This window comes from Perognathus longimembris, chromosome 7 (genome assembly GCF_023159225.1).
Source record: "Perognathus longimembris pacificus isolate PPM17 chromosome 7, ASM2315922v1, whole genome shotgun sequence".
Taxonomy (NCBI): domain Eukaryota; kingdom Metazoa; phylum Chordata; class Mammalia; order Rodentia; family Heteromyidae; genus Perognathus; species Perognathus longimembris.
Window position 1 is genome coordinate 34,324,601 of NC_063167.1, and position 26,397 is coordinate 34,350,997.

Sequence of the window (26,397 nt, forward strand, 5' to 3'; positions counted from 1 at the left end):
CAGGCCTGGATCAAAAGGTAGAGTGCCAGCTAGAGAGCAATCAAGCTAGGTGAGCACAAAGCCCTAAATTCAAGTCCTGACCCCCCCCCAAAAAAAGTAGTGTCTTTGATAAGCCTAATAATTAGAACATTTTATGTGGAAAAGGAAAGATAATATCCAAAAGACAAGAGTGTAGTTCCTGATTCCAAATTATTTCCTAGTCTCTTTAATGGAAAGAATAGGAGGTGATATGTTCTCATTCCTATTGACCAAAATATTAGTGGTGGGATTCTGCCTATGTTAAGGATTTGGTATCCTAAAAAGGAAAAGCATTGTGTGGCAAGGAATTTCAGAACTGAACCCACGTGGTGACACACATGTGTTATCCCAACTTTTTTAATGTAAAGTATGGGTAGGAGAATTGTGGTACAAGGACTGTTTTAAAAGTACAAGATTCTTATCAGAAAAATAACCAAAGCAAAATAAGGCTGGAGATGTGGCTCAAGTGGTAGAGTGCCTGCCTGCCTGCCTGCCTGCCTAGCAAGCTGAAGGCCTGTGTTGGTGCACCCCCAGTACCTCCAAACACAACAAAACTTCTCCATGTTTGTTGAAAAAATTTGCTCAGTTATTTGACTTGGTCTAAATCTGAAAATAGAATCATAAAAGAATAACAAAAAAGCCTTTGGAAGACCATATAATCCTCTTACTTCATTTCACAGATAGGAAAAAGTCTATCCGGATAGACTTGAAAATTCTAAGAATTCCAAGTCTACTAGGGACCTATGGTTTATGCCTGTAATCCTAATGATTTAGGGGACTGATATCTGAAGATCACAGTTTGAAGCCAGTCCCTAGTAGGGAAGTTACTGAGATTCTTATTTCTAGTTCACCACCACTCCCAAAGAAGTAAGTTGTGGTTCAAGTGGTAGAATGCCAGCCTTGAGTGGGAAAAGCTAAAGGACAGGACCCAAGCCTTAAGTTCAAGCCCTAGTACTGACAAGTACGTGTGTGTACACACACACACACACACACACACACACACACACACACACACACAGAGCACACTAAATAAAATTTAAAAATAAATTCATAGCCAGGTGCCAGTGGCTCGTTCCTGTAATCCTAGCTACTCAGGAAGCTGAGATCTGAGGATTCTGGTTCCGAGCCAGCCTGTACAGGAAAGTCTGAGACTCTTTATTTCTCATTAACCACCAGAAAAGTGGAGGTGGCTCTGTCTCTAAGCATCCAGGCCCCTGTGTTCAAGCCTCAGGACCAACAAAAAGATAAATACATAAATCAGATTCCAAGTCTGTGCTTTTCTCAGTGCTTTTTAACGTTCCTCACTTCACTTAGGTTTCTGATTATCAGCTATAGTTTTATATAAGGCATAATTTCTAGTGTCCTTTGCTTTTTAGTTAGAATATTTATGTTAAATGGACTATGGACAAGAATTACTGTATTCAAATCAAGGATGATTTTTTTAATGTTTATGTGGAGAGCTGGGTTTTAATTTAGGAATTAAATGAGAATGACACACTTACTTTACTGTTATCTCCCTTTACACTATTTTTTTTTTTTTTTGGCCAGTCCTGGGCCTTGGACTCAGGGCCTGAGCACTGTCCCTGGCTTCTTCCCGCTCAAGGCTAGCACTCTGCCACTTGAGCCACAGCGCCGCTTCTGGCCGTTTTCTGTATATGTGGTGCTGGGGAATCGAACCTAGGGCCTCGTGTATCCGAGGCAGGCACTCTTGCCACTAGGCTATATCCCCAGCCCACTCCCTTTACACTATTAGGTGTTGCTTTTGGGTTTATTTTGTTTGTTTTTTAAGGGACTTCATTACTGTTTTGTGCCAATATTAGAGCTTGAAGTCTGGACCTAGGCACTACCCTTTAGCCTTTGCACTGGAGCTCTACCATTTTTTGCTTTTTGGTGCTTAATTGGAGATAAAAGTCTCACAGACTTCCCTGCCAGGGCTGCCAAATTGAGATATTCAGACCTCAGCCTTCTCAGTAGCCAAGATTATAGGCATTAGCTGCTGGTTACCGGTAGGTGTTTTAAAGTTCTTACAGATGCTTTAAAAAAAAAAAAAAACTCATTCAACAGGAAAAATAAGATTCCAAATTCTCCAGCTGGGCATTGGTGGTATACTTTTTTTGGTGTGTGTGCAGTGGGCACCCAGCTATGAGATGCTGAGACAGGAGAATTGTGAGTTCAAGGCTACCTTGGGCTACATACTGAGTTCTAGGTCACTGTGCACTCCATAGCAAAGACATTGTCTCAACATAAATAGATTAAAATTCACCTATAAAATCATTCAAAAAATAAAAATAGAATCAGTAAGTAGCTCTTGTTTTTAAAATGCTTTCAGAGAGTGGAGATGTGGCTCAAGTGGTAGAATGCCAGCCAGCCTTGAGTACATGAGTTCAAGCCCCATTACCATCACAGAGGAGGGAGGTAGGGAATAAGGGAGGAAAGAAAAAGAAAGGAAGGAAAGGAGAAATTATTTCAAATAATTTTTTGCCTTCAAATCCTAGAAACCTAGACTTTTTCCTCCTAACATTGTCTCTACTACATGTTTAAATAATTTTTTTTTTGCTTTTTTTTTTCTTCCAATCTTGAGGCTTGAATTCAGGGCCTGAGCACTATCCCTGGCTTCTTTTTGCTCAAGGCACTCTACCACTTGAGCTACAGCGCCTCTTCTGGCCTTTTCTATATATGTGGTGCTGAGGAATCAAACCCACGGCTTCATGTACACAAGGCAAGCACTCTATCACTAGGCCATATTCCCAGCCCTACATATTTTATCTTCCTAAATTCTCAAAAAGGCTTTCCCATACCCTGTAAGAGTCCCAGCTTTACCTTCAGTTAACACCCATACATCTATCTATACAGCAATAAGCTGAAATGCAGATGTCTTCATGGTACAGATTCATTAGCTTGTGATAGATATGTTTATTTACTCCAAAGCAGTACTTGTGGTAAATTAAGAGTTTTTGAAGCACTGAATTAAATTGAGTGAGGGATTATTGTTTTGGCTTAATGAAATTTCACTGTACCATCTTATAACTCCTAAGCTTTTCCATTTAGCTTTTAACTTTGTATAATAGTGGTTCATTCATTTTCCTTGTAAACTATGCTTTGTTAGAAGAAACTGTATCATATATAGAAAAAAGTGTTTTATTTCCTCTTTTGCATTTTGACAAACTTATCTGTGTAGCTATCTTCAGGATTTTGCTGTCACAATGTGGGTATTTCATTCATTTGGGGTGGGTTAGAACATTTAATTAAAAATAACTATGATATGTTTCTTTATCTCAGAGTACTATTAATCCTGTAGATGCAATATACCAACCTAGTCCCTTGGAACCTGTGATCAGCACAATGCCTTCCCAGACAGTGTTACCTCCAGGTACAGTAGTTGGAAATTTTTAATTTCTGTGCTCATCATACTATTCTTAGCATCTTGTGTGTTTGAGAAATAATAAAATGATCACAGGGGCTGGGGATATGGCCTAGTGGCAAGAGAGCTTGCCTCGTATACATGAGGCCCTGGGTTCGATTCCCCAGCACCACATATACAGAAAACGGCCAGAAGTGGCACTGTGGCTCAAGTGGCAGAGTGCTAGCCTTGAGCAAAAGGAAGCCAGGGACAGTGCTCAGGCCCTGAGTCCAAGGCCCAGGACTGGCCAAAAATAAAAAATAAATAAATAAATAAAATGATCACAAAATATTTGCGTAGCCAGGCACTGATGGCTCATGCCTGTAATCCTACTCGGGAGGCTGAGGTCTGAGGATCACAGTTGGAAGCCAGCTGGAGCAAAGAAAGGCCATGAGACTCTTATCTCCAATTAACCACCAGAAAACTGGAAGCGGTGCTGTGGCTCCAGTAGAGCACTAGTTAGTTCTGAGCAAAGAAGCTCAGGGACAACAGCTAGGTCCTGAGTTCAAGCCCCATAACCGAAAACAAAAAATATTTGAGTAGTATTTTGTTATTGAAACTTTTAAAGTATGATGGAAGAGAGATGATTTGTTAGTAAAGGTAGTGCGTATCACTTAGAATTCATAGCCATCAGAAAAACTTAGTATACCTTAATCTGGCTAAAGATCATCCAAGAATATAATTCTGGGGAGCTGGGGATATGGCCTAGTGGCAAGAGTGCTTGCATCATATACATGAGGCCCTGGGTTCAATTCCCCAGCACCACATATACAGAAAACGGCCAGAAGTGGCGCTGTGGCTCAAGTGGCAGAGTGCTAGCCTTGAGCAAAAGGAAGCCAGGGACAGTGCTCAGGCCCTGAGTCCAAGCCCCAGGACTGGCAAAAAAAAAAAAAAAACCAAAACAAGAATATAATTCTGAACATTATAAATACTTTATATTCCCAGTGGATTTTAGGATGAGAAAAGGAAAAATGAAAAGTATGAGTAGTGATCAGATGTGTTTTTAAGTATCGAGCAATATTTTTGAAAAATCAACAGTCTGAAGCCACACTAGTTCCTTTTGCCTTTTTGCTGCATCCAAACTTTGTGTTCTGAGTAATGATAGCAAGCTTAGAAATTGTACTATGAAAAAGACAGTCCTTTTTCTTAAAATACTTACCATATGAAATCCTCTCATGAATTCTTACTCTTTAAGAGAATGAGCTTGATACCTCTTAGGCTTCTGAAGAGAAGGTACTTTACCCTTTTTCAGATTTTATGTAGTTTGAGGAACAGAAATAACTCATTAGAATCAGTGTTGGTTTTTCAGAGCACAGTGATGCCAAAATGGCTGATCTCACAGTATCCCACCAGGTATCTTAGTGCTCTGTATCATGGTGTCATGGAGGTATTTGTTTTGTTTTGGTGATATTGAGGCTTGAACTGAAGATTGAATGCTTGCTAGGCTCAGCCATACCACCAGCCCTTTTTTGCACAGTTTCACTTTGTGTTTTTGAGGTAGGGTCTTGCTTTCTGGCCTGTGAGCTACTTGCTTTATACTTCCTGTTATAGCTAGGGTAATAGGCATGTGCCACTATCAGCTCTTGGTTGAGAAAAGCGGTCTCATGAACTTTTCTGCCCACGTTGGCTTTGAACTGTGATCTTCCCAAGTAGGATTATAGGTATGAGCCACCAACATCTAGCTCATTGAATTTTAAGAAACTAGGAAGTCTTAAAGGGGTAACTTTAGCTTGACTTACTGAATATTGTTATAGACATTTCTGATCTTTATGATTTTGAATCCTAAACAGTTATAATCAATGGAATATAGTTTGGCTCTTTCTATAACTTATTTCACCTATTCAAATCTAGAACCTGCTCAGTTGTGTAAGTCAGAGCAGCGTCCATCTTCCCTACCTGTTGGACCTGTATTAGCAACTTTGGGACATCATCAAACTCCAACACCAAATAGTACAGGTACAGATTTGTATAACCTTTAGTACTCATAATTCTCCATTAGCATTTAAGGCTTGTGTTTGATTACTCATGGGGAGAAGGTTGAAGAACTGTGATATGTATTTCTAATGGAAATAGCTTAATTTTATTATTATAGTTCCATACATGATGTTGGTAACTGAATGAGCCAGTAGTTTTAGTAATTTAAGAACAGTAGAATATTATGATGTGTTCTGTGTGTGTACCTTAAGAATGACTTGGGGGGGCTGGGGATATGGCCTAGTGGCAAGAGTGCTTGTCTCATATACATGAGGCCCTAGGTTCAATTCCCCAGCACCACATATGCAGAAAATGACCAGAAGTGGCGCTGTGGCTCAAGTGGCAGAGTACTAGCCTTGAGCGAAAAAGAAGCCAGGGACAGTGCTCAGGCCCTGAGTCCAAGCCCCAGGACTGGCCAAAAAAAAAAAAAAAGAATGACTTGGGGGGGGGGGCTGGGAATATGGCCTAGTGGTAAAGGCTCACCTCGTACACATGAAGCCCTGGGTACAATTCCTCAGCACCACATAAACCGAAAAAGCCAGAAGTGGCTCAACTGGTAGAGTGCTAGCCTTGAGCAAAAAGAAGCCAGGGATAGTGCTCAGGCCCTGAGTTCAAGCCCCAGGACTGGCAAAAAAGAAAAAAAAAAAAAAAGAATGACTTGGGGATCCATATTGCATTGTTTAAAAAAAATGAATTACCAGGCTTCAGTGGCTTACACCTATAATCCTAGTTCTCAGGAGGCTTAGATCTGAGGATTGCAATTCAAAATCAGCTCAGGCACAAAAGTTTTTGAGACTCCGTTACCAGACAAGACAGAACTCGAGGGCTGGGAATATGGCCTAGTGGTAGAGTGCTTGCCTCGTTTATATGAGGCCCTGGGTTCGATTCCTCAGCACCACATATACAGAAAATGGCCAGAAGTGGTGCTGTGGCTCAAGTGGTAGAGTGCTAGCCTTGAGCAAAAAGAAGCCAGGGACAGTGCTCAGGCCCTGAGTTCGCGGCCTAGGACTGGCCAAAAAAAAAAAAAAAAGACAGAACTCGAGCTGTGGCTGAAGTGATAGAGCATTGAGCATGAAAACACAGAGACAGTGTCCATTCCCTTAGTTCAAGCTCTAGGATCAACATACATCAACACCAAAGCAAACCTCTCAATTTAGACATGCATCTTTTCTTATTATAAAGTAATGAAATAGAAAAGCATATAGAACAAAAGCTGAAAAGTTCATCCCGATCATTTTTGTACATACATATGTATGTATGTATGTGTGTGTATATATATATATATACCTCTAATGTGTAATTTTATTGTTATAACCTAAATGCAGTTATGTGTTTTTTGTGAGTAGCTCTTTTCATGTAATAGTAAATGTTTCATTTGATAACAGATCTACAGAATTCTTATTACAGCTGCCTAGGTCAGTGGTTACCTTTTTCCAGTGATGGAATATTGTTTCCAATATTTCCTTTTACAGCTATAGTTCAGTAATATCCTTGTTGAGCACCTTTGACACATATGTATTTTTACATTTTTGCCAATTAGGCAAAAATAAACACTTAATTTTAGTTTGTATTCACTTTATTTATAATTATGGTCTTTTTATCTTTCTCTGATTTACAGGAATACTCTCAATGTTAGATATTAAATTTATTGCTCAAATCTTAAAACTAGTTAGATGTACATTTCATTATATAAAGAACCAAAATAACGGCAGTAATCCTAGCTACTCAGGAGGCTGAGATCTGAGGATCACAGTTCAAAGCCAGCCTGGGCAGGAAAGTCTGTGAGACTCTTATCTCCAGTTAACTACCAGAAAACTGGAAGTGGTGCCGTGGCTCAAGTGGTAGAGTGCTGGCCTTGAGCTGAAGATCTCAGGGACAGCATCCAGACCCAGAGTCCAAGCCCATGACTGACATAAAAAGAAGCAAAGGAAGAAAGAAAGGGAGGGAGGGAATGAAGGAAAACAGGCAGGCTTTGTCTTCATCTCCCTAATTACCAACTTTTTTTCTAATTAAAACTTTTAAACTTTGCAGGCAGTGGGCATTCACCACCTAGTAGCAGTCTAACTTCTCCAAGCCATGTCAACTTGTCTCCAAATACAGTCCCAGAGTTCTCTTACTCTAGCAGTGAAGATGAATTCTATGATGCTGATGAATTCCATCAAAGTAGCTCATCCCCAAAGCGTTTGATAGAGTACGTATGAGTAATGACTTATGATTTTTTTGGATATTTTTTTTTATATATATTTTTTATTATCAGACTGAATTACAGAGAGGTTACAGTTTCATACATTAGGCATTGGATACATTTCTTGCACTGTTGTTACCTCGTCCCTCATTCCCCCCTTCCCCTCCCCCTTTCCCTTCTCCCCCCCCCCCCCCATGAGTTGTTCAGTTCATTTACTCCAGACAGTTTTGCAAGTATTGCTTTTGTAGTTGTTTGTCTTTTTTTACCCTGTGTCTCTCGATTTTGGTATTCCCTTCCAATTTCCTAGTTCTAATACCAGTATACCCGGTTTCCAATATACTCAGATAAGATACAGAGAAAGTGTAGGTACAACCACAGGAAGGTGATACCAGAAGATCATCAATAACAGAGGCTACAATTACATATGGCACGTTGAAAGTAGTTACAACAATCGTTTCCATAACATGGAGTTCATTTCACTTAGTATTATCTTATGTGTTCGTAAGGGTATAGCTATTGGGCTCCTGTGATCCTCTGCTGTGACTTGCCTAAACCTGTGCTAATTATTCCCTATAAGGGAGACCATAGAGTCCATGTTTCTTTGGGTCTGGCTCACTTCACTTAGTATAACTTTTTCCAGGTCCTTCCATTTCCTTACAAATGGGACAATGTCATTATTTCTGATCGAGGCATAAAATTCCATTGTGTATATGTACCACATTTTCCTGATCCATTCTTCTACTGAGGGGCATCTGGGTTGGTTCCAGATTGTAGCTATGACAAATTGTGCTGTGATGAACATTGTTGTGCTGGTGGCTTTAGTGTGATTATGTTTGTGGTCTTTTGGATAGATACCCAAAAGTGGGGCTGCTGGGTCATAGGGGAGTTCTGTGTTTAGCCTTCTGAGGAATCTCCATACTGCTTGCCAGAGTGGCTGAACCAGTTTACATTCCCACCAACAATGGAGTAGGGTTCCCTTTTGGCCACATCCCCTCCAACAGTTGTTATTGTTAGTTTTCTTGATATAGGACATTCTTACTGGGGTGAGATGGAATCTCAATGTTGTTTTGATTTGCATTTCTTTTATGACCAGTGATGTAGAGTGACATGATTTTTTTTAATGTTATTTGATTTAAAGATTGCTGTTAGTGATGGACTTGCCTTATAAGTCTGTTGAAGGACTGGCTTATTTTTCATTTGCTCAATAGCAAACCCAGTTCTATGAGTATGTTTTACTCTCAACTTATTCTTTTTTTTTTTTGCCAGTCCTGGGCCTTGGACTCAGAGCCTGAGCACTATTCCTGGCTTCTTTTTGCTCAAGGCTAGCACTCTGCCACCTGAGCCACAGCACCCCTTCTGGCCGTTTTCCATATATGTGGTGCTGGGGAATCGAACCGAGAGCTTCATGTGTAGGAGGCAAGCACTCTTGCCACTAGGGCATATTCCCAGCCCTCGACTTATTCTAAATGACATAAAGAGCATCAGCAGTGATAAAGTACTAATAATGTTAGAGCAAATCTTGACATTTCTACAGCAGCATCAACATAACAAATTAGCAATGACTGATATTTTTCTAAGTCATATAAAATAATCATATAGTCAGGTATCATACTATGTAGAAAAATGATACAGATGTTAAAAAGACCATGTTTCTGCTCTCAAATAACTTAGGCTGTTGTGGAGAACTAACAGGTATGTATAAACCAGTAGTACTGGCCTGTTGTCAGTCCATTTGGACTGCTGCTTAACTGGGTAGTAGAAATACAATTAGGTAGTAGAAATACAGTTCTCACAGTTGTGAATATCAGGGCTGGCAGAGTTGGTGTCTAGTTGAGGGATAAATATGTCTGGTTGCTTTCTGGTTAAGTAGATGGATGGTACCCTATTGCTGTGTCCTCACATGGTGAAAGAACTCTCTGGAGTCCCTTATAAAGACAAGAATTCCATGAATAAAGATGTCAGCCTCTTGAGGGACAAGGCAACAAACAGTACAAGAAATGTATCCAATGCCCAACGTATGATACTGTAACCTCTCTGTACATCAGTTTGATAATAAAAATTTGAGAAAAAAAAAAAAAGATGTCAGCCTCATGACTTGATCCCATACAAGGGCTCTCCTAATACTACACATTGGTGATTAAGTTTCAACATAGGAATTGGGGACTACTCGCATTCAGACCATAGCATATGGTAAGGATATGCACAGAAAGCCAAAGAGGGTTCACAGAGGAGGGAGAGGATGCCTGAAGTATACTGTTGATGAGAGAAGGATGGAGAGGTAAGGATGGCTGAATGGAATACTTCCATACAAGAAGAATCTGTTCAGAAGGCCTGAAGGCATGGGATGTTTGGTTTCTTTGGGGAGTTGTAAGTAGTCTAATGATTTAAACAAGGTATAGTGAATATTTAAAAAAGAAAGAGGGCTGAGAATATGACCTAGTGGCAAGAGTGCTTGCCTCATATACATGAAGCCCTGGGTTCCATTCCCCAGCACCACATATATAGAAAAGGCCAGAAGTGGCACTGTGGCTCAAGTGGTAGAGTGCTAGCCTTGAGCAAAAAGAAGCCAGGAACAGTGCTCAGGCCCTGATTTCAAGCCCCAGGACTGGCAAAAAAAAAGTGTGTGTGTGTGTGTGTGTACACTGATTTCTTAGCTGAACACAATGAATCATCCCCTAATCCTAGCTTCATAGAAGGCAAAGCTTGGATCACAGTTTAAGGTCAGTCTGGGCAAAAAGATGAGATAATGAGACTCATCTCATCAACTCAACAAGCCATGTGTAGTCGTGTACATTTGTAATCCCAGCTATGTAGGTGGCAGAGATAAGTCCAGGCAGGAGCAAGAACACCAAGCAAGAGTATAAGACTCTGTGTTCAAGCCCGAGTACTGGTCGAAAGGAGGGAGAGGAGGGGTAGAATGAAGGGAAGAGGGAAAACAGAGAAAGAAATGTTCATCTATAATCACATCATATGGCTCAAAACTAAACAAAATAACGATCTTACATGTGTATATATATATATATATATAATCAACTAATTGTGTTACCCATCTATATTTATTGATTTTAATTCAACTTATAGGTTGCCTTACTATCTTGCTATGAATTGTTAGTGATTTTTATTTGTTTGTTTTTAAGTTCTTCAGGATCTGCCTCAGTCTTAACACACAGCAGCTCAGGCAATAGCCTAAAGCGTCCAGATACCACAGAATCACTGAATTCTTCCATGTCCAATGGAACAAGCGATGCTGGTAAGGGGCCTTTAAGAACCTTTTCTTTCTTACAAATACTTTAGCAGCACAATCTTTAAACCCATCTAAAACACGGTGTTGTATTTTAGACCTTTTTGACTCCCACGATGACCGGGACGACGATGGGGAGGCAGGGTCGGTGGAGGAGCACAAGAGTGTCATCATGCACCTCCTGTCACAGGTCAGGCTGGGCATGGATCTCACCAAGGTAAGAGCCACATCTGGCCTTGAGTCCTAGTCTGACTGTGTAAACCTTGGTTGCTAACAGTTGGGTGGTGAATGTACTTGGAAAAGTAGTCTATTTTCTGCTTATACTTGGGTCCTCTGATACAATATATATGTGAACCGAAAATCGAAAAGTTATAGATGGATTAAATAAAAGAAACTAAAGGGCTGGGAATATGACCTAGTGGCAAGAGTGTTTGCCTCATATACATGAAGCCCTGGGTTCGATTCCCCAGCACCATATATATAGAAAATGGCCAGAAGTGGCGCTGTGGCTCAAGTGGCAGAGTGCTAACCTTGAGCAAAAAGGAAGCCAGGGACAGTGCTCAGGCCCTGAGACCAAGGTCCAGGACTGGCCAAAAAAAAAAAAAAAAAAAAAAGAAAGAAACTAAAATAACTTCATGGGGAACTTCATAGGGAATGGTATGTATGGTATATGGATTAAGATTTGAATTTTATTTGCAGTGAATGAGAAATGGTATTTGGCTTGGCCCATAGTTTGGGCAAAGCATAAAGCAGTGTTGTGTACACAGAATCAACATGAGCAGCCTTGTGGTCAGAGGACCTGTGTTTGCATCCTACCTCTGCCAGTCAAACCAGGAGACTCTGTGATCACATGCAAAATGGGCAGTGGCCCCCTCCAGTAGCTTGCTGTAAGGATTAAAAGAGGTAGTTAATTAAAAATTGTATAGCCCCTAGTAAATCACAATGGCTGTGAACTTCAGTCTCAAGCTCTCCATCGAATGCCTGGTTGTCATAGGAGACCACTGGGTAGTTATCTTTGTATATATCATCTTTCACTTTTTTAAATTTAATTTTATCGCCAAGGTGATGTACAGAGGGGTTACAGTTACATGTAATGTAAGGTAGTGCATGCATTTCTTGTCAAACTTGTGGTTACCCCTTCACTCATCTTTTTCACTTACCACAACACTGCATAGTAGGTGTTGCAAGAGGAAACTAAATCTAGAGAAGTTAACAACGTAACTGGATTAAATTAAGAGAAGTGAGTGTCTAGTTTGGCCTGTGGTTTTAAAATGTGGAGTCATTCCACTATTGCTTTTGTCTTGAAGACTTGGATTATAGTTGCTTCCATATTAATTGAATTATTAATCTACCCAGCTTTCAGAAGTTACTTAAATTTTGGATTTTCATTTGTTATGACAAAATCAAGTCCAGTACTATAGGTGGTGTCAGTAGGGAACTTTATTTTGGTTTTCAACTTATGAGGCTAGCTCCATAATATTTCCTCATAATTACATTCATGTGTTACTTAACCGCAGGGCTCTGGTCTGAGAAATGTGTTAATAGGTGATTTTATCATCATGTCAGCCTTGTAGAGTGTGCTTATACAGCCCACATGGCACAGCCTACCCTCACACCTAGGTTATATTTTATTAATATGGGACCAGTGTAATGTATGCATTCTTGCCCTTGAGCAGTTATGTGGCTCATGACAGTATATAATAAAAACTTATTTCTAAATCTAAGTGAAAATAGACATATAAGAATAACTAATTTTTGGATCCCAACATACAGGATGCCTGAGGAAGGACCTATAGGTAATTGTATCCATGTTGCTTTAATAATCATTAGATTGTGTAACTGTTGGCCCAGTGTTGTTGGAAAAGACATGATTTTCCTAGCATACTTCCCATTGAATCTCATTGGTCACAGTCAGGCATATGTCCATGTCTAAAGCAGCTAATGACAAGAGAATGTAAATGATTGGTTTAGATTAATCCACTCCTACCCCTTAAGACCTGCAAGAGAAAGCAGGCAACCTATAGCCAGACCTGAACTGAGAGTTCTGTTAGGAGCGAAGTGGGGAGTTAGATACCCAAAGATACCTTCCACAGCCAGATCTTATAATTCTTATTTCATGTAATCTTCTCTTCCAGATAATATTATTTGGTTAGTAGCCACCGAAAGCTTGTTATATTACAAATAATGTTACAGTTATTTGACTGTATATGTGAAAAATTAACCATTCTAGAAATCTTTACTGACACAAATGGCTGTGATTTCCAAGTTTTCTGAAAATGCTCCTCACCCATTGTAAAGTACAATTTTACAATAGCTTGTATTATAGTCTCCTATTTGTAAAAATGTTTCAAATACTTCCCATAAAAAGTTTATTTTTCCAAATACCAAAAGTTGTAGACAGGGCTGGGGATATAGCCTAGTGGCAAGAGTGCCTGCCTCGGATACACGAGGCCCTAGGTTCGATTCCCCAGCACCACATATACAGAAAACGGCCAGAAGCGGCGCTGTGGCTCAAGTGGCAGAGTGCTAGCCTTGAGCGGGAAGAAGCCAGGGACAGTGCTCAGGCCCTGAGTCCAAGGCCCAGGACTGGCCAAAAAAAAAAAAAAAAAAAAAGTTGTGGACATATTACAAAGTCACATACATTTATCTGTCTTTAAAAACAACTGTATGATATAACTCTGGGATGTAATCATTCTTCTTTTAGCAGGATTGAGAGAGGTTGAGGTTGCGTTAGTTTTGCAGATCCTCCTCACAGTTAAGAAATTGTTCTCAGTTCTCCTTCATTGCTTTCTAGCAGTTTGACATAATGGCATGGGCTAGTATATGTTAAAAACATTGAAGACCTGTTGAGTAAGAGCTCTCAAGAAAATTTATAAGTAGAAAAATTTGTTTACTTTGCTTGCAAGTGAAATCAAACTTTAAAAATACTTTTGGATTTTTTTCTTTTGAATTGCTAGCTAAGTTCCTTTGTTCTAGTTTCTATTAGACTTGGATTTTTTTTCAAAAAAATATTTTTTGTCAGTTGTGGGGCTTGAACTCAGAGCTTGAATTCTGGATGCTGTCTGTGAGCTCTTTTTGTTCAAGGCTAGCACTGTACCACTTTGAGCTACAGCTCCACTTCCAGTTTTTGAGTAGTTCATTAGAGATAAGGGTCTCACAAAGACTTTTCTGCCAGGGTTAGCTTCAAACTGTAGTCCTCAGATCTCAGCCTCCTTAATAGCTAGGATTACAGGCCTGAGCCATCAGCACCAGCTAAAATTTATTTTTATTTATTTTGTTATTTTTTTTTGTCATTTGTTTTTTGGTACAGGAGTTCAAACCCAGGCTGTTGACCTTGCTCAGCAAGTAGTCTGCCACTGAGCTACAGCCCAGCTCTATTTTATTATCTTTAAGTAGTTGTACAAAGGAGTTTTAATCAGTGTCATTTTATGAGCATAGTGGGACATATAGCATCCTTTTCATGTTGATTTATAGGAGCTATTTACATATTAAATTTACCCCTGTTTTGTTTTCCAATATTCCTACTTTTTTTTTCTTTTTGTCAGTCATGGGGCTTGAACTCTGTCCCTGAGCTCTTCAACTCAAGGCTAGCTCTCTACCACTTTGAGCCACAGCACCACTTCCAGTTTTCTGGTGGTTAATTGTAGATAAGAGTCTCACAGCCTTTCCTGCCCAGGCTGGCTTTGAACCACAATCCTCAGATCTCAGCTTTCTGAGTATCTAGGATGACAGGCGTGAGCCATTGGCCCCTGGCTGATGTATAATTTTTAAGTCCTCCAAAAAAAGGAACTTACATAAAATCAGTGTTTATATAAGATTTGCTGCCAGTGTAAACATTTATGTTATAAATATACATATCTTGGGAAACTTGTCTTTAGCCACCCAAGTTTGGGCTCAGGCAGCTTCTACTGAAAGTTTCTCACTGTGTAGTAGTAGCTTGACACTGCTAGTGTGAATAAAAGTCCTTGCACTGAGGGAACAAATCCAGTATTGGAAGATTAGCCCCAGAGTCAGACCCAGTTTCAAATTGCACATTTATAATGAACAGTGAGAACATTTCTTGTTGTATGTGTTCTTTGTTTTTCTCCACTATAAAGTAATAATAAATTTCTTAGACATACAGCTGTTACACAACTTCATGAAGTAGTGTCTACACAAAGCCTCATTAGATAGGCGATAGGAAAGAATTGTTATGCATAGGGAGAAAGGGAACTTGAAAAGAAGAAGTAACATTTGAACATTCAAATCTCTCTGTTTTTCATCTGCTGGGCAAGTCAAGGGGCATTTTTGAGCCAGTTTGGGAAATGATTGTAAGAAGATACCTAAGAAATATGTGGTGGCTGTGACTCTATTAATAGACAGAGCACTTTCTAGTAGCTCTTCCATCTGTTTAATCAGTTTATCAGTGATAGAACTAGAGCTTCAAAAGTATCAAATGTGTATGTTTTTCAGGTAGTTCTTCCAACATTTATTCTTGAAAGAAGATCTCTTTTAGAAATGTATGCCGACTTTTTTGCACACCCGGACCTGTTTGTGAGGTATTTAACTAAGTTGTTGCTTAATAATTTTCTACCTTTGCAAGATAGATACCTGCTTACCTTTTTAAATGTTTCTAGTGTTATAAAAGCTATATTGAATATCGTATTGGTATGGAATCCGTATTTCCTTAGGTTATGTTGTTAGGCAACCAAGATTACCATTTAAAAAAATTCTTTAAAGCCCATTAAAGGTGGCTAATATTTTTAGGGCCAAAGCTAAGAGGTTTGTTTTTAATTCAGACTTTGGTAATTACTTATATTTGCTTATTTTTTGTACTATATCCTGATGATGTTCACTTAACTGAATTCAGCAAGGCTTTCTAAAATACCTATTGTTTGTCAAGCATTTTGCTATGAACTGAAATGATAATTGCAAGTATAACACTTGCAATAGTAGACATATGTACAGGGAAAGAAGTAGGGTAAAGTGGAATTGATTTATAAAAAGGAGCATTTCCATCCCTTCTCTTTGGTACCGGAAAAAATTTCTTGTATGGTCCTAATCTCTCATTTCTGTTTATATCACTTGGCTGTGCACCATAGTTTACTGAAACCATATAAATCACAAAGGCTGCACGAGGCATGGGCACACTGGTTAACACTGATATATATGCTTAATTCTTGAAAGATTTAAGAGAACCATGTAACTTGTTCCAGAAAGGAAGAAATTCAATGAATATGGCAGTGTTGAAATTAGTTATGATCATAGGTCAAAGCCAGCCAGGACAGACCCAACCCAAGAGGCTCACATTGCCAGCCTTGAGGGGAAAAGTTAAGCAAGAGAGCAGGGCCCTGAGTTTTGGCCCCCAGTACTGGCACCAAAAAAAAAGGGGGGGGGGCAATTTAATAAGCTTTGTTGATAGCATGCAAGGAAAAATGAAATGAATAGTATCTGTTGTTCATCAGATATATGTTTGAAATTTAAAGTAGTTTATGTTTGTGAGAATGTAAACTTCATGGTCCCTAGGTAGATCACTTAAAAATTAAAAAGTACAACAAAGCCAGGTGCGGGTGGCTTGCACCTGCAATCCTAGCTACTTAGGCGGCCTCAGATCTGAGAATCACAGTTCAAATCCAGCCTGGGCAGGAAAGTCTGTGTGATTTTTTTTTTTTTTTTTGCCAGTCCTGGGCCTTGAACTCAGGGCCGGAGCACTCACTGTCCCTGGCTTCTTTTTGCTCAAGGCTAGCGTTCTACCACTTGAGACACAGCACCACTTCTGGCCATCTATGAGATTCTTATCTCCAATAAACCACCAAAAAGCTGGGTGTGGAGCTTTGGCTCAAGTAGAAGAGCACTAGCATTGAGCACAAAATCTCAGGGACAGTGCTCAGGTCCTGAGTTTAAGCCCCAGGACCAGCACCAAATAAATATATAAACAAAAGCACAACTAAGAAGCCAGTGAAATGGAATACTTAAAATATATGATTAGTTCCCTAAAAGGAGTAAAAGAAATAATGGAACAAGGAACATTTAGAAAACATATTAAGCCCATCAAATAAAAACTACACCAAATGTAAGTAGAATACACCCTTTTATCGAAGAGAACACAAGGGTCAAACTGTATTTTACAAAAGTAAGATAGCATCTGTATACTATTTCAAAGGAAGAAACTTTAATGAAACACACTGCTGGTTAAAGAGGAAGTATAAGCCCACAGATGTAGCTCACAGGCGAGGCACCAGCCTAGCATGCGCTTGTCAGCCCTGGGTTCAAACTACAGTACTTCAGAGAAAACCAAAAGGTGAGCAGTAAAGGCAGATCATGCAGAACGCTAAGGATAACAAAGGTGATGTTGCTGTCAGCATTAGACATGGGAGGCTTTTAAGATAATGTTACCAGAGGCAAGTAGAGTCGTTTTGTAATAAGAGAATGCATTTATAAAGAATTGTAATACAAAGTGTGTATGTATGTGTTTGTAAGCACAGTTTCAAGATACCTACAAAACTTGATGAGACTAAATGGAGCAATGAATAAGTCCACCCATTCCTCCCTTAAGAGCTGATTATTCTGCTTCCTAAGAAAATGAGTACGATTATAGAAGGTCCAAACCTTGATCCAACTGAAAGCTAAATACTACCAAAAATTGTGTAACACATCGCCTTTACAACAAGAACATGCTGAGTATCCATCAGTATGGACCCTATACCGAGAGGCCTTTAAGAGTAACTACGGTCACACATAATGTATTTTCTGGCCACAAAAAAAAATATTTTGAAATTGATGACACAAACTGGGCACCTATGGCTCACATCTGTAATCCTAGCTACTCAGGAGGCTGAGGTCTGAAGATCAAAGTTCGAAGCCAGCCCAGGAAGATAAATCCAAAAGACTTTTCTCTAATTAACCTGCAAAAACTCCAAAAGTGAGATGTGACTCAAGTGATAAATCACAGAGTTCAAGCCTCAACGCACGCGCACGCGCGCACACACACACACACACACACACACACACAGAGAGAGAACAAAAGACAAAAGAATGTATAACACATATAATTAAATCTAGTTAGTAATGAAAGAGTACACTTAAATGAAGTTCTGGAAAAAGAAAGCAAAACTAAGTAATCTATGACACCATTCACCAGTATTTACCTCAAGGAGAGTACCTCAGGGAGAGTATTTACCTTGAGGAGAGGTAGTGATTGCTTCAGAAGGGGAAGAGGGAAGCTTTTGGGATAATGAAAATGTTCTGTGTCCTGATTGAGTGATGATTAGTAAGTGGATATAAATGTTTGCTGACTCCATACACACAGCACTGTCCACCAGTGGCTCAGGCTGGGCCATGCGGATTAAGGCTGCCTCAGCTTGCGTGCTGCAAGCACCCACGCCAGTACAGTTTGTCTTCTTCTCTTCCAGCATTAGTGACCAGAAGGACCCCAGAGATCGGATGGTGCAAGTTGTGAAATGGTACCTCTCAGCCTTTCATGCAGGAAGGAGAGGATCCGTCGCCAAAAAGCCATATAATCCCATTTTGGGTGAAATCTTTCAGTGTCACTGGACATTACCGAATGACACTGAAGAGAACGCAGTAAGTTCTGTGCTGTGATTTTAATTCAGTTGTATTCTCATTTAAGACTTCTTTAGGGGAACATAATGATGCATGCAGTAATGAAAAAATATTAATTAGAGCTCTAGGTGTGGCTCAAGGGTAGGGCACCAGTTGTGAGAGAAAAGTACAACAAAAGTTCAGGGCTCCAAGTTCAAGTCCCAGTTCCAGTGCACAGGTGTATGTGTGCACACACATGCAGAATGTTGTTAAATGAGCATATTTTGAAAATAGTGAGATGGAAAAAGAATGGAATGAAATGAGGATAGAGATTGAGACGACAGACTACACAGGGACTTATACACCATAATTATAATTTTATAGCTAGTCAGTTTTGTTTGCCAGTCCTGGGGCTTAAACTCAGGGCCTGAGCACTGTCCCTGGCTTCTTTTTGCTCAAGGCTAGCACTCTACCACTTGCACCACTTCTGGCTTTTTCTATATATGTGGTGCTGAGGAATCAAACCCGGCGCTTCATGTATCTGAGGCAAACACTCTACCACTAGGCCACATTCCCAGCACAGGATTTCGTTTTTGTTTTGAAAAGATCATAATGGCCAGGTACCAGTGGCTCATGCTTGTAATCCTAGCTTCTCAGAAGGGTGAGATCTGAGGATTACAGTACAAATCCAGCCTAGGCATCTTCAGTACTGGTGCGTGCACACGCACACGTGCGCATGCACACACACATGCACCATTATAATGATTTTGTGAAAAATATACTTAGGAGTGAGGAGACCACACAGGAAACATTATTCCAGGAGCTGGACTAGCTGGTTCCAGTGAGAGATGCAGACGTAGAAGTAAAGGGAGGGTTGGGGGAGCCAAGGGAAGGAAGCACTTGGAGACGTGTACCCCAGCACTTGATGGTGGTGTCATTTGCTGATGAGAATAGGATTGGACTTGAGGAGGGAGAAACAAGATGTGTAGGTAAGAGCCATCAGTTGGGAATTTCAGAGTGTGGATTTAGAGAGAAGTAGGAGCTGGAGAGGGGACCTCTAGAGTTTACAGTGATAGCACCAGAAATTCCTGGATTTGGATGAATTCTGCAGAAGACAGTCAAGTTAGTTGAGAGGGTGGCACCGAGTGAGCACTGGCCCCAGCATGAGGAGGTTAGTTTGAAGACAGTGACCAGCAAATGCATCCTAGAATGGTGTTTAGGAATAGAAATGGAAAACCCATCATCCACAGCACCTGGCACATGATAATCCTTGAGTGGCTGTCACTTTCCATATCTTTCTCTTTCCAAGTAACTTACTACATATTGTCCTTGCTAAAAATACAAGCTCGTCTTGTTTATTTGGCAGATGAATATGCCTGTTCTCTGCCAGTCCTGGCCCTGAGTTAGGCACACGAGCCCAACACAAAGCAGTAACTAAGTGCTATAAAAGAAATATGCATGGGGTGTTTGGTGTTTGTGCTGGAGGGGACAGAGACTCCACTTATCTGAGGCTGCATTGTCATTTGTTCCCACAGCCAAAGAAAATCATGTGTTCTTTTCTTGCAGGAGCTCGTTTCAGAAGGACCAGTCCCCTGGGTTTCCAAAAACAGCGTAACCTTCGTGGCTGAGCAGGTCTCCCACCACCCGCCCAGTAAGCCCCACGTTCCTCCACCAGCCATTCTGCCTGCAGGATCCTTAGAGCTCCTTAGCTCCTCCGTTGTATGATTAGCTACGCGGTCCCTGCTATCTCAGCTAGAAGCTTGACTGATTCTTCTTACCTGTTCTTGGCATAAGTTCCAGACTCTTTTTACTATTCTTTTTATATATAAAAAGAAGGGATTTAGGTAACCAGTGTTTAATGCTTCTAAACTCATTTTGCCCATAGTGCCATAGAATCCATAGTGACCTTGGGCTTATTTGTGTCATTGGTGTGTAATTGTTTTGCACGGTATATCCTGGACACTGGTAAGGACAACACACAGTCAGCATCTTTTTATTCAATGTGTTGAGATTGGAAGTGAACAGGCCCGCATCGAGGTGGTGCATGGGCATCCTCAGCAGGAGAGATGCCCTTCAGATTCGAAACACTTCAGGTTTCAGGGCAGGCCCTGTCTACCCAGCTCTGAGTGCTCGCTTTCACTGGGAAAAGGTATAGAAGGCAAGTACACACCTCATGGCTTACCTGGAAGCTGTTCTGAGGGGTAAATCATTTTCCTATGGAGCCAGCTTTGTGTTGTCATTCTAGCTTTTATTAGTTATATAGAGAGGAATATGATAATATCCACAAGTTTACAATTGGAGCCAGTTTCTTTTGGACATGTAACTGTAGATCTCTAATGCATTAATGAACATTTTTCTCTTCAGTTTCAGCCTTTTATGCTGAGTGTTTCAACAAGAAGATACAATTCAATGCTCATATCTGGACTAAATCAAAGTTCCTTGGGATGTCAATTGGGGTACACAACATAGGGCAAGGTAAGCCCATGATGGGCTGTGGGCTGATTATAATGGGTTTTTTGGTTGGCTGTAAGGCTTGACCTCAGGGCCTAAGCACTTTCCCTGAGCTGTTTAGCTCAAGGCTAGTGCTCTACCACTTTGAGCCACAGTGTCACTTCCCATTTTCTGGTGGTTAACTGGGGATAACAGTCTCAGGGACTTTTTGCCTGGGCTAGCTTTGAACTGCGATCCTCAGATCTCAGCCTCCTGAGTAGCTAGGATTACAGGCCAGAGCCACTAGTGCCTGGCTTAATTACAATGTTAATATAAGGATTCTAACATGTGCTAGACACTTGGAAGGAAAATGGCCCCAGAAATGTGTATTAGGTGAGATGAAGTTTGGGGAAAAAACAGGTTGTCCCTAAACCGGATGGAGTACCCATCAACCAAAGCCTACGGCCAGTGTTACTCACCAGAGATTCTGATTCTCTCCTCAGGCTGTGTCTCATGCCTAGACTATGACGAACATTACATTCTCACATTCCCCAACGGTTATGGAAGGCAAGTAGACGTGGGTGCATTTCCTTTGATCAGAAGCAGACCCTACTGTTCCTTAAATCATGCTTTCTTTTCCCTCTTCCTGTCAGCCTTACCCGAGAATTTTTTATTTTGCAGGTCTATCCTTACAGTGCCCTGGGTGGAATTGGGAGGAGAATGCAGTATTAATTGTTCCAAAACAGGCTATAATGCAAATATCGTTTTCCACACTAAGCCTTTCTACGGAGGAAAGAAGCACAGAATTACTGCTGAGATTTTGTAGGTATTTCATTTTCTGCCTCAATGCTCTTCTACTTTTCTAAAATACTTGTCCCTTAAATTTGTCATTTTAATAGTTTTGTCTTTGTAAACTTGTTTTTTCATCTTACATATCAGTCTATTCCTAAAATCCCCTATTAAAAGGAGACCTAAGCAGTCAGAGGCCATGGATGGGCTCTCCTTCCTGGGAACCTAATTATGAGTGGAAAACTAGAAGGGCTTCCCTGGGTTGACTTCTTGCCAGGCTGGGCCGCAAGCTAGTCCTGGCAGTAGCTTTGTGGCCTCCAGTGATTACCTCCAGGTCTTCACAGTGCCTCCCACGCGTCTGCTGGAGAAAGAGAAGCCATCACAAGTAGCAGGCACTTATTTGGCTGGGTTCTTGGAAAGGTAGCTGTTTTCATGGCAACTGAGGGCTTCAGGGCCAGCCTGAGCCAGCAGTCTGCAGTGTCAGGACACTATTTTTCTCTGCTCAGAAGACCTTGTTGGGAACTGTGTCTAGATGGAAGATGTGTGGCTGCTTAGTGGGTTTTCCAAGGAGATGATGTAAGTGGAATAACAGAATCAGCATCCACAAAGAAATCTTGAGTAGGATGGAGTGCCTCTTGAATATAAAATGGAATTTACTAAGAAACTATATAAAATAGAAAAAGAAAGTTTGCAGTGAGGAAATATGGGCAGAGCTTAGAGAGCGGACTAGTTCACCACTGTTACAGCCACCCCCTAAACATTTGATGGAAGTAGAATATTCAGAACAAAGATAAGAATGGGCTTGCTGCTCAGAGCTCGTGAGAGGCAAGTAATGCCTACAAGGAACTGCTAGCTCAGCAGGATTTTCCACCCTCAGCCTGGTTCAGAGCCCCTGGGGGAGTCTTTAAAAGTTGAGATTTGAGCACCAGATAAAGTACTACTTTAACTGAGTTACACTCAACTTTTTTCAATTCTGGGTCCCTGTATCAAGAACCACCCAAGATTTTTACATTGGCTCTGTCCACTGTTCCGGAGATCTACAGTGTTTTAGCAAGTGTCCAGGACTCTCCTTCTCTCTTTTTTTTGGCCAGTCCTGGGTCCCTGGCTTCTTCCCGCTCAAGGCTAGCACTGTCACCTGAGCCACAGCGCCCCTTCTGGCCGTTTTCCGTATATGTGGTGCTAGGGAATCGAACCGAGAGCTTCATGTGTAGGAGGCAAGCACTCTTGCCACTAGGCCATATTCCCAGCCCCAGGACTCTCCTTCTCACAGTTGACCTGGCAAATCAAATCAGTTCGGCTGAGCTGCTTTTACTAAAGTTTGCAGTGGTCGTCGTGTGTTCTTCTCTTGGTAGATGAGCCACAGTGGCCAAACTGTTGGGCAGAATCATTTTCACTTTGACCCTAACATAGAATGTTTCCTTCCCTATTTAGTTCTCCAAATGACAAGAAGTCTTTTTGCTCAATCGAAGGGGAATGGAATGGTATAATGTATGCGAAATATGCAACAGGGGTAAGAACCGATATCTTGTCATGTTTTAAGCTAGTGAATTGGCCCTTATTCTTGCTTTCCTCATCTGGAACCACTGAGCCAGCTCCAACGTTGTCTCTTCAGAGCAAGCCTTTCCCTTCCTTTTCCTATCTCCTTTCTCATAATGCAGGTAACAGAATTTTTACTTCCTTTTCTCTCAAAACAGAATGATATATGTAAAACAATAGCTAACAGCCACTTAGTAACTGTCAAGTATAGAGTCAAAAGGGATGGTTTGTCAAAGGGCAAAAATAATGTGCACTCACAGCTTTGAGTTACAGAAGTAATAGTCTTGCTACCAAGGAACTTTAAACTCTGTATGACATCCTTGAAGTGATCTCATTAGTTTAAGTCAGGAAGAAAGGTGATCTGAGATTAACAGAACTGATGAACTGGACTTTGGAAAGAACTAGCCATGTTTAAAAAAAATCTTCAGACAAGCTGCTTAACATGTCAATTTGTTGTTAGCTCCCTAAGAAATGATATCCCTAGTCTTACATCATCAAGATACATGGGATTTATCTGTCAAAGTCTTCTGGAAGGATTGATTTTCCTCCAATAATAACTCGAATAAAGGACTCTTCTACTTTTGCTTTCTAGGAAAACATGGTCTTTGTAGATACCAAGAAGTTGCCTATAATCAAAAAGAAAGTAAGGAAGTTGGAAGATCAGAATGAATATGAATCCCGTTGGTAAGGAAACATAACCAGGACAGTTGCTTATTGGTTACCTATCGTGTAACCATAGCTCAACACAGACCAAGCTTAAATGATTGAACTCCTTTATTAGGACCAGCACTTTGTGGCTTTGTAGCCATTACTAAGTTTGCCTCCTGTGTTGCAGTAGGAAGGGCCTTTGAATGAGGGCTCTTCTGGGCTCCGCGCATGCACACCCTCCCCCCCTTGCTTTTTCCCCCCCTATAGCACTTAAGAGCTGTTTGATTTTTAGTTATGCTATATTCAGACATGGCTGTAGGCATTCATTCTCAAGAGTGCCAGCTCCTCTTCATCTCTCTTCTTTAGCCTTTGGAAGGATGTCACTTTCAACTTAAAAATTCGAGACATTGATGCAGCAACTGAAGCAAAGCACAGACTTGAAGAAAGACAAAGAGCAGAAGCCCGAGAAAGAAAGGAGAAGGAAATTCAATGGGAGACCAGGGTAAGCTTCCATCTCTCCTGTGATTCCCCCTGTACACTGCCGTGCACAGCGACACATCAGTGAACACTATTTATGAAGGTGTTCTTCTCTGGTCCCTACCTGAAATTCAACTGCTGACATGAAATAATGTATACTTGTAAGTCCAAAGGAAACGTGATCAAATGTTCCGTCTCTCTCTTGCAGTTATTCCACGAAGATGGCGAATGCTGGGTTTATGATGAACCATTACTGACACGTCTTGGTGCTGCAAAGCATTAGGCTGGGAAACACAGAGCAGAGCTCACACCTGATGACCAGGGCAGTAGGCGTAACTAAGCAACAATCTTCCTTTGGGAGAACCTATCACTCCCTTCTTACTGCAGTGGTTCCTATCTCAGGGATACTGGACTTTCCAGCGCAGATGAACAATTAAAACAGGAAAAGCCTCCCATTTTTTTTTCCTCTGTGGCAGTTAAAATTTTGACTTTAAAGTCCTGAGCAAAACTACAGGTTTTGAAACAAATCCCATGCTTTTGAAAGCATTTCTGAACCCAAGTCTCACACTCTGCACTCTAGTTCTATGTTAGATACACAACCGTTCCCTAGGTCATAGAATCTTGGGTTCTATACATATATATATTTACACACACATATGTACACATACACCATATATTCACATATATAGAAATCTGATGAGTTTTTTCATAAATACTTCCATCTCTTGTAAATATTGGTTCCTCTGAATTGTTTTAGATAATTAGCTCAATGTATTAAAATCAAGTGTTAGGAAATTTCATGATTTCTCCTATATCGACTTTTATTTTAGAAATGAACTATTAAATTGTATCTAAACTTAGATCACAATTTAATTATACTCAATGCTTCTTAAGGCTTCATAAAGTAATTTTTCCAACCTTTTTTAAAAAAATGTGTGCTTCTTTTATTATCTTTATTGTTAAACTTGACTACAGGAGGTAACTTTTCATAAGGAAATTCAGCCTTTTCCTCACGTCTTCCTTATATTCTGACTTCAGCTATGACCATGCTGTTCCTCCCAGAAATTTTTTTGCCTTCTAGGACTTGAGGAGCATATACTTTAGATATCTACACCACACTAAAATGAAGCAATAAAAAAAGAAAGCCACAGGCAGCAGATGGCTCATTCTGGAGGGAAATACACAACTATTTTTATTTAAAAATAATTTAAAAAAACAACAGGTACCTAGCACTTAGGTACTTGAACAAATGGTTACATAAAGAACTCTCCTGAGGACAGAGCCTTGCGGTCTGCTCATGTCTGGGTCAGCTTGGCCCACCCAATCATTCCTCCGCCAGGTTACCCACTAGCTCCTACAGTAACCCTGGGTTCATGAGTCTTAGTAAATCAAATTCTAGGATGCCAGTGTAAAAAATCCAATGAAAGCCCTAGTAGTGTACAACTCTATAAAATACAAACACAGCTTTCAATACACATTGCGTCAGGCCAACGAGACTGCAGTTTATTGGACTATTTTATGGTAGGGGAGAAGGTTGAGTGTTGCTGTGAAAGCCCTGATGTCAGTGATGGGGACAGTGGAGTCTGCCAACAGAGGAGAGGGTGGCAGGTAGGCCAGCTGCAGCCCTTCGCAGGAAGAGCTGGGATCCTCCCCAGAAGGGCTGCTGTCCTCTTCCAGCTCATACTTGCCATATCCAACAACCTGAAAGAGGCAGAGGTTCGGGGTGAGAAGCCATCCGACCTGGGCAAAGACTAACATCATGTATTCCAGTTAGCCTAGAAAGACCCACAGTAACCATACTCACGTGAACGCTGAGCATTTTACTTCCTGGTCCTCTATGAGCCTTGAACCAGTTGACTAAGTCTAATTTTGAGAATGACTTCAGTGCTTCAATCTTAGAGAAAGGGAAGATAGAAAAAAAGTATCTTTAAAAAATAACTCCCAGGGCTGGGAATTGGCTTAGTGGTAAAGCGCTTACCTAGCATGCATGAAGCCCTGGGTTCAATTCCTCAGCATCATATAAACAGAAAAAGCAGGAAGTTGGCACTGTGGCCCAAATGGAAGAGCTCTAGCTTTGAGCAAAACCAGCTCAGGGACTGCTCAGTGTCCCCAGTTACTTGAAATCCGAGCACTTTATTTTTCCATCTCAGCTTGCTCCTACTCTTCCAGAGGAAGATA

The 26,397-nt window shown here is 40.7% G+C and overlaps 2 protein-coding genes across 12 annotated transcripts in view; one reads left to right on the forward strand and one right to left on the reverse strand.

Annotated features, from left to right (window-relative positions):
• The window catches only part of Osbpl9 (oxysterol binding protein like 9), a 116,869-nt gene extending 91,522 nt beyond the window's left edge, over positions 1-25,347 (forward strand). For all 10 annotated transcript variants that reach the window (XM_048351294.1, XM_048351295.1, XM_048351296.1 and 7 more), the window contains 15 exons: positions 3,298-3,388; positions 5,270-5,374; positions 7,424-7,583; positions 10,715-10,827; positions 10,917-11,035; positions 15,271-15,356; positions 18,210-18,381; positions 19,906-19,990; positions 20,704-20,814; positions 21,273-21,336; positions 21,451-21,591; positions 22,990-23,068; positions 23,687-23,778; positions 24,109-24,244; positions 24,428-25,347. In XM_048351294.1, the coding sequence (XP_048207251.1) occupies positions 3,298-3,388; positions 5,270-5,374; positions 7,424-7,583; positions 10,715-10,827; positions 10,917-11,035; positions 15,271-15,356; positions 18,210-18,381; positions 19,906-19,990; positions 20,704-20,814; positions 21,273-21,336; positions 21,451-21,591; positions 22,990-23,068; positions 23,687-23,778; positions 24,109-24,244; positions 24,428-24,502 (1,629 nt within the window). In that variant the 3' untranslated portion in view covers positions 24,503-25,347. The remainder of the gene's footprint in view (positions 1-3,297; positions 3,389-5,269; positions 5,375-7,423; positions 7,584-10,714; positions 10,828-10,916; positions 11,036-15,270; positions 15,357-18,209; positions 18,382-19,905; positions 19,991-20,703; positions 20,815-21,272; positions 21,337-21,450; positions 21,592-22,989; positions 23,069-23,686; positions 23,779-24,108; positions 24,245-24,427) is intronic.
• A 354-nt stretch (positions 25,348-25,701) lies between these two features.
• Nrdc (nardilysin convertase) overlaps positions 25,702-26,397 on the reverse strand; it is a 64,314-nt gene continuing 63,618 nt past the window's right edge. For both annotated transcript variants that reach the window (XM_048351292.1, XM_048351293.1), the window contains 2 exons: positions 26,024-26,113; positions 25,702-25,920 (listed from right to left, as the gene is read on the reverse strand). In XM_048351292.1, the coding sequence (XP_048207249.1) occupies positions 25,723-25,920; positions 26,024-26,113 (288 nt within the window). In that variant the 3' untranslated portion in view covers positions 25,702-25,722. The remainder of the gene's footprint in view (positions 25,921-26,023; positions 26,114-26,397) is intronic.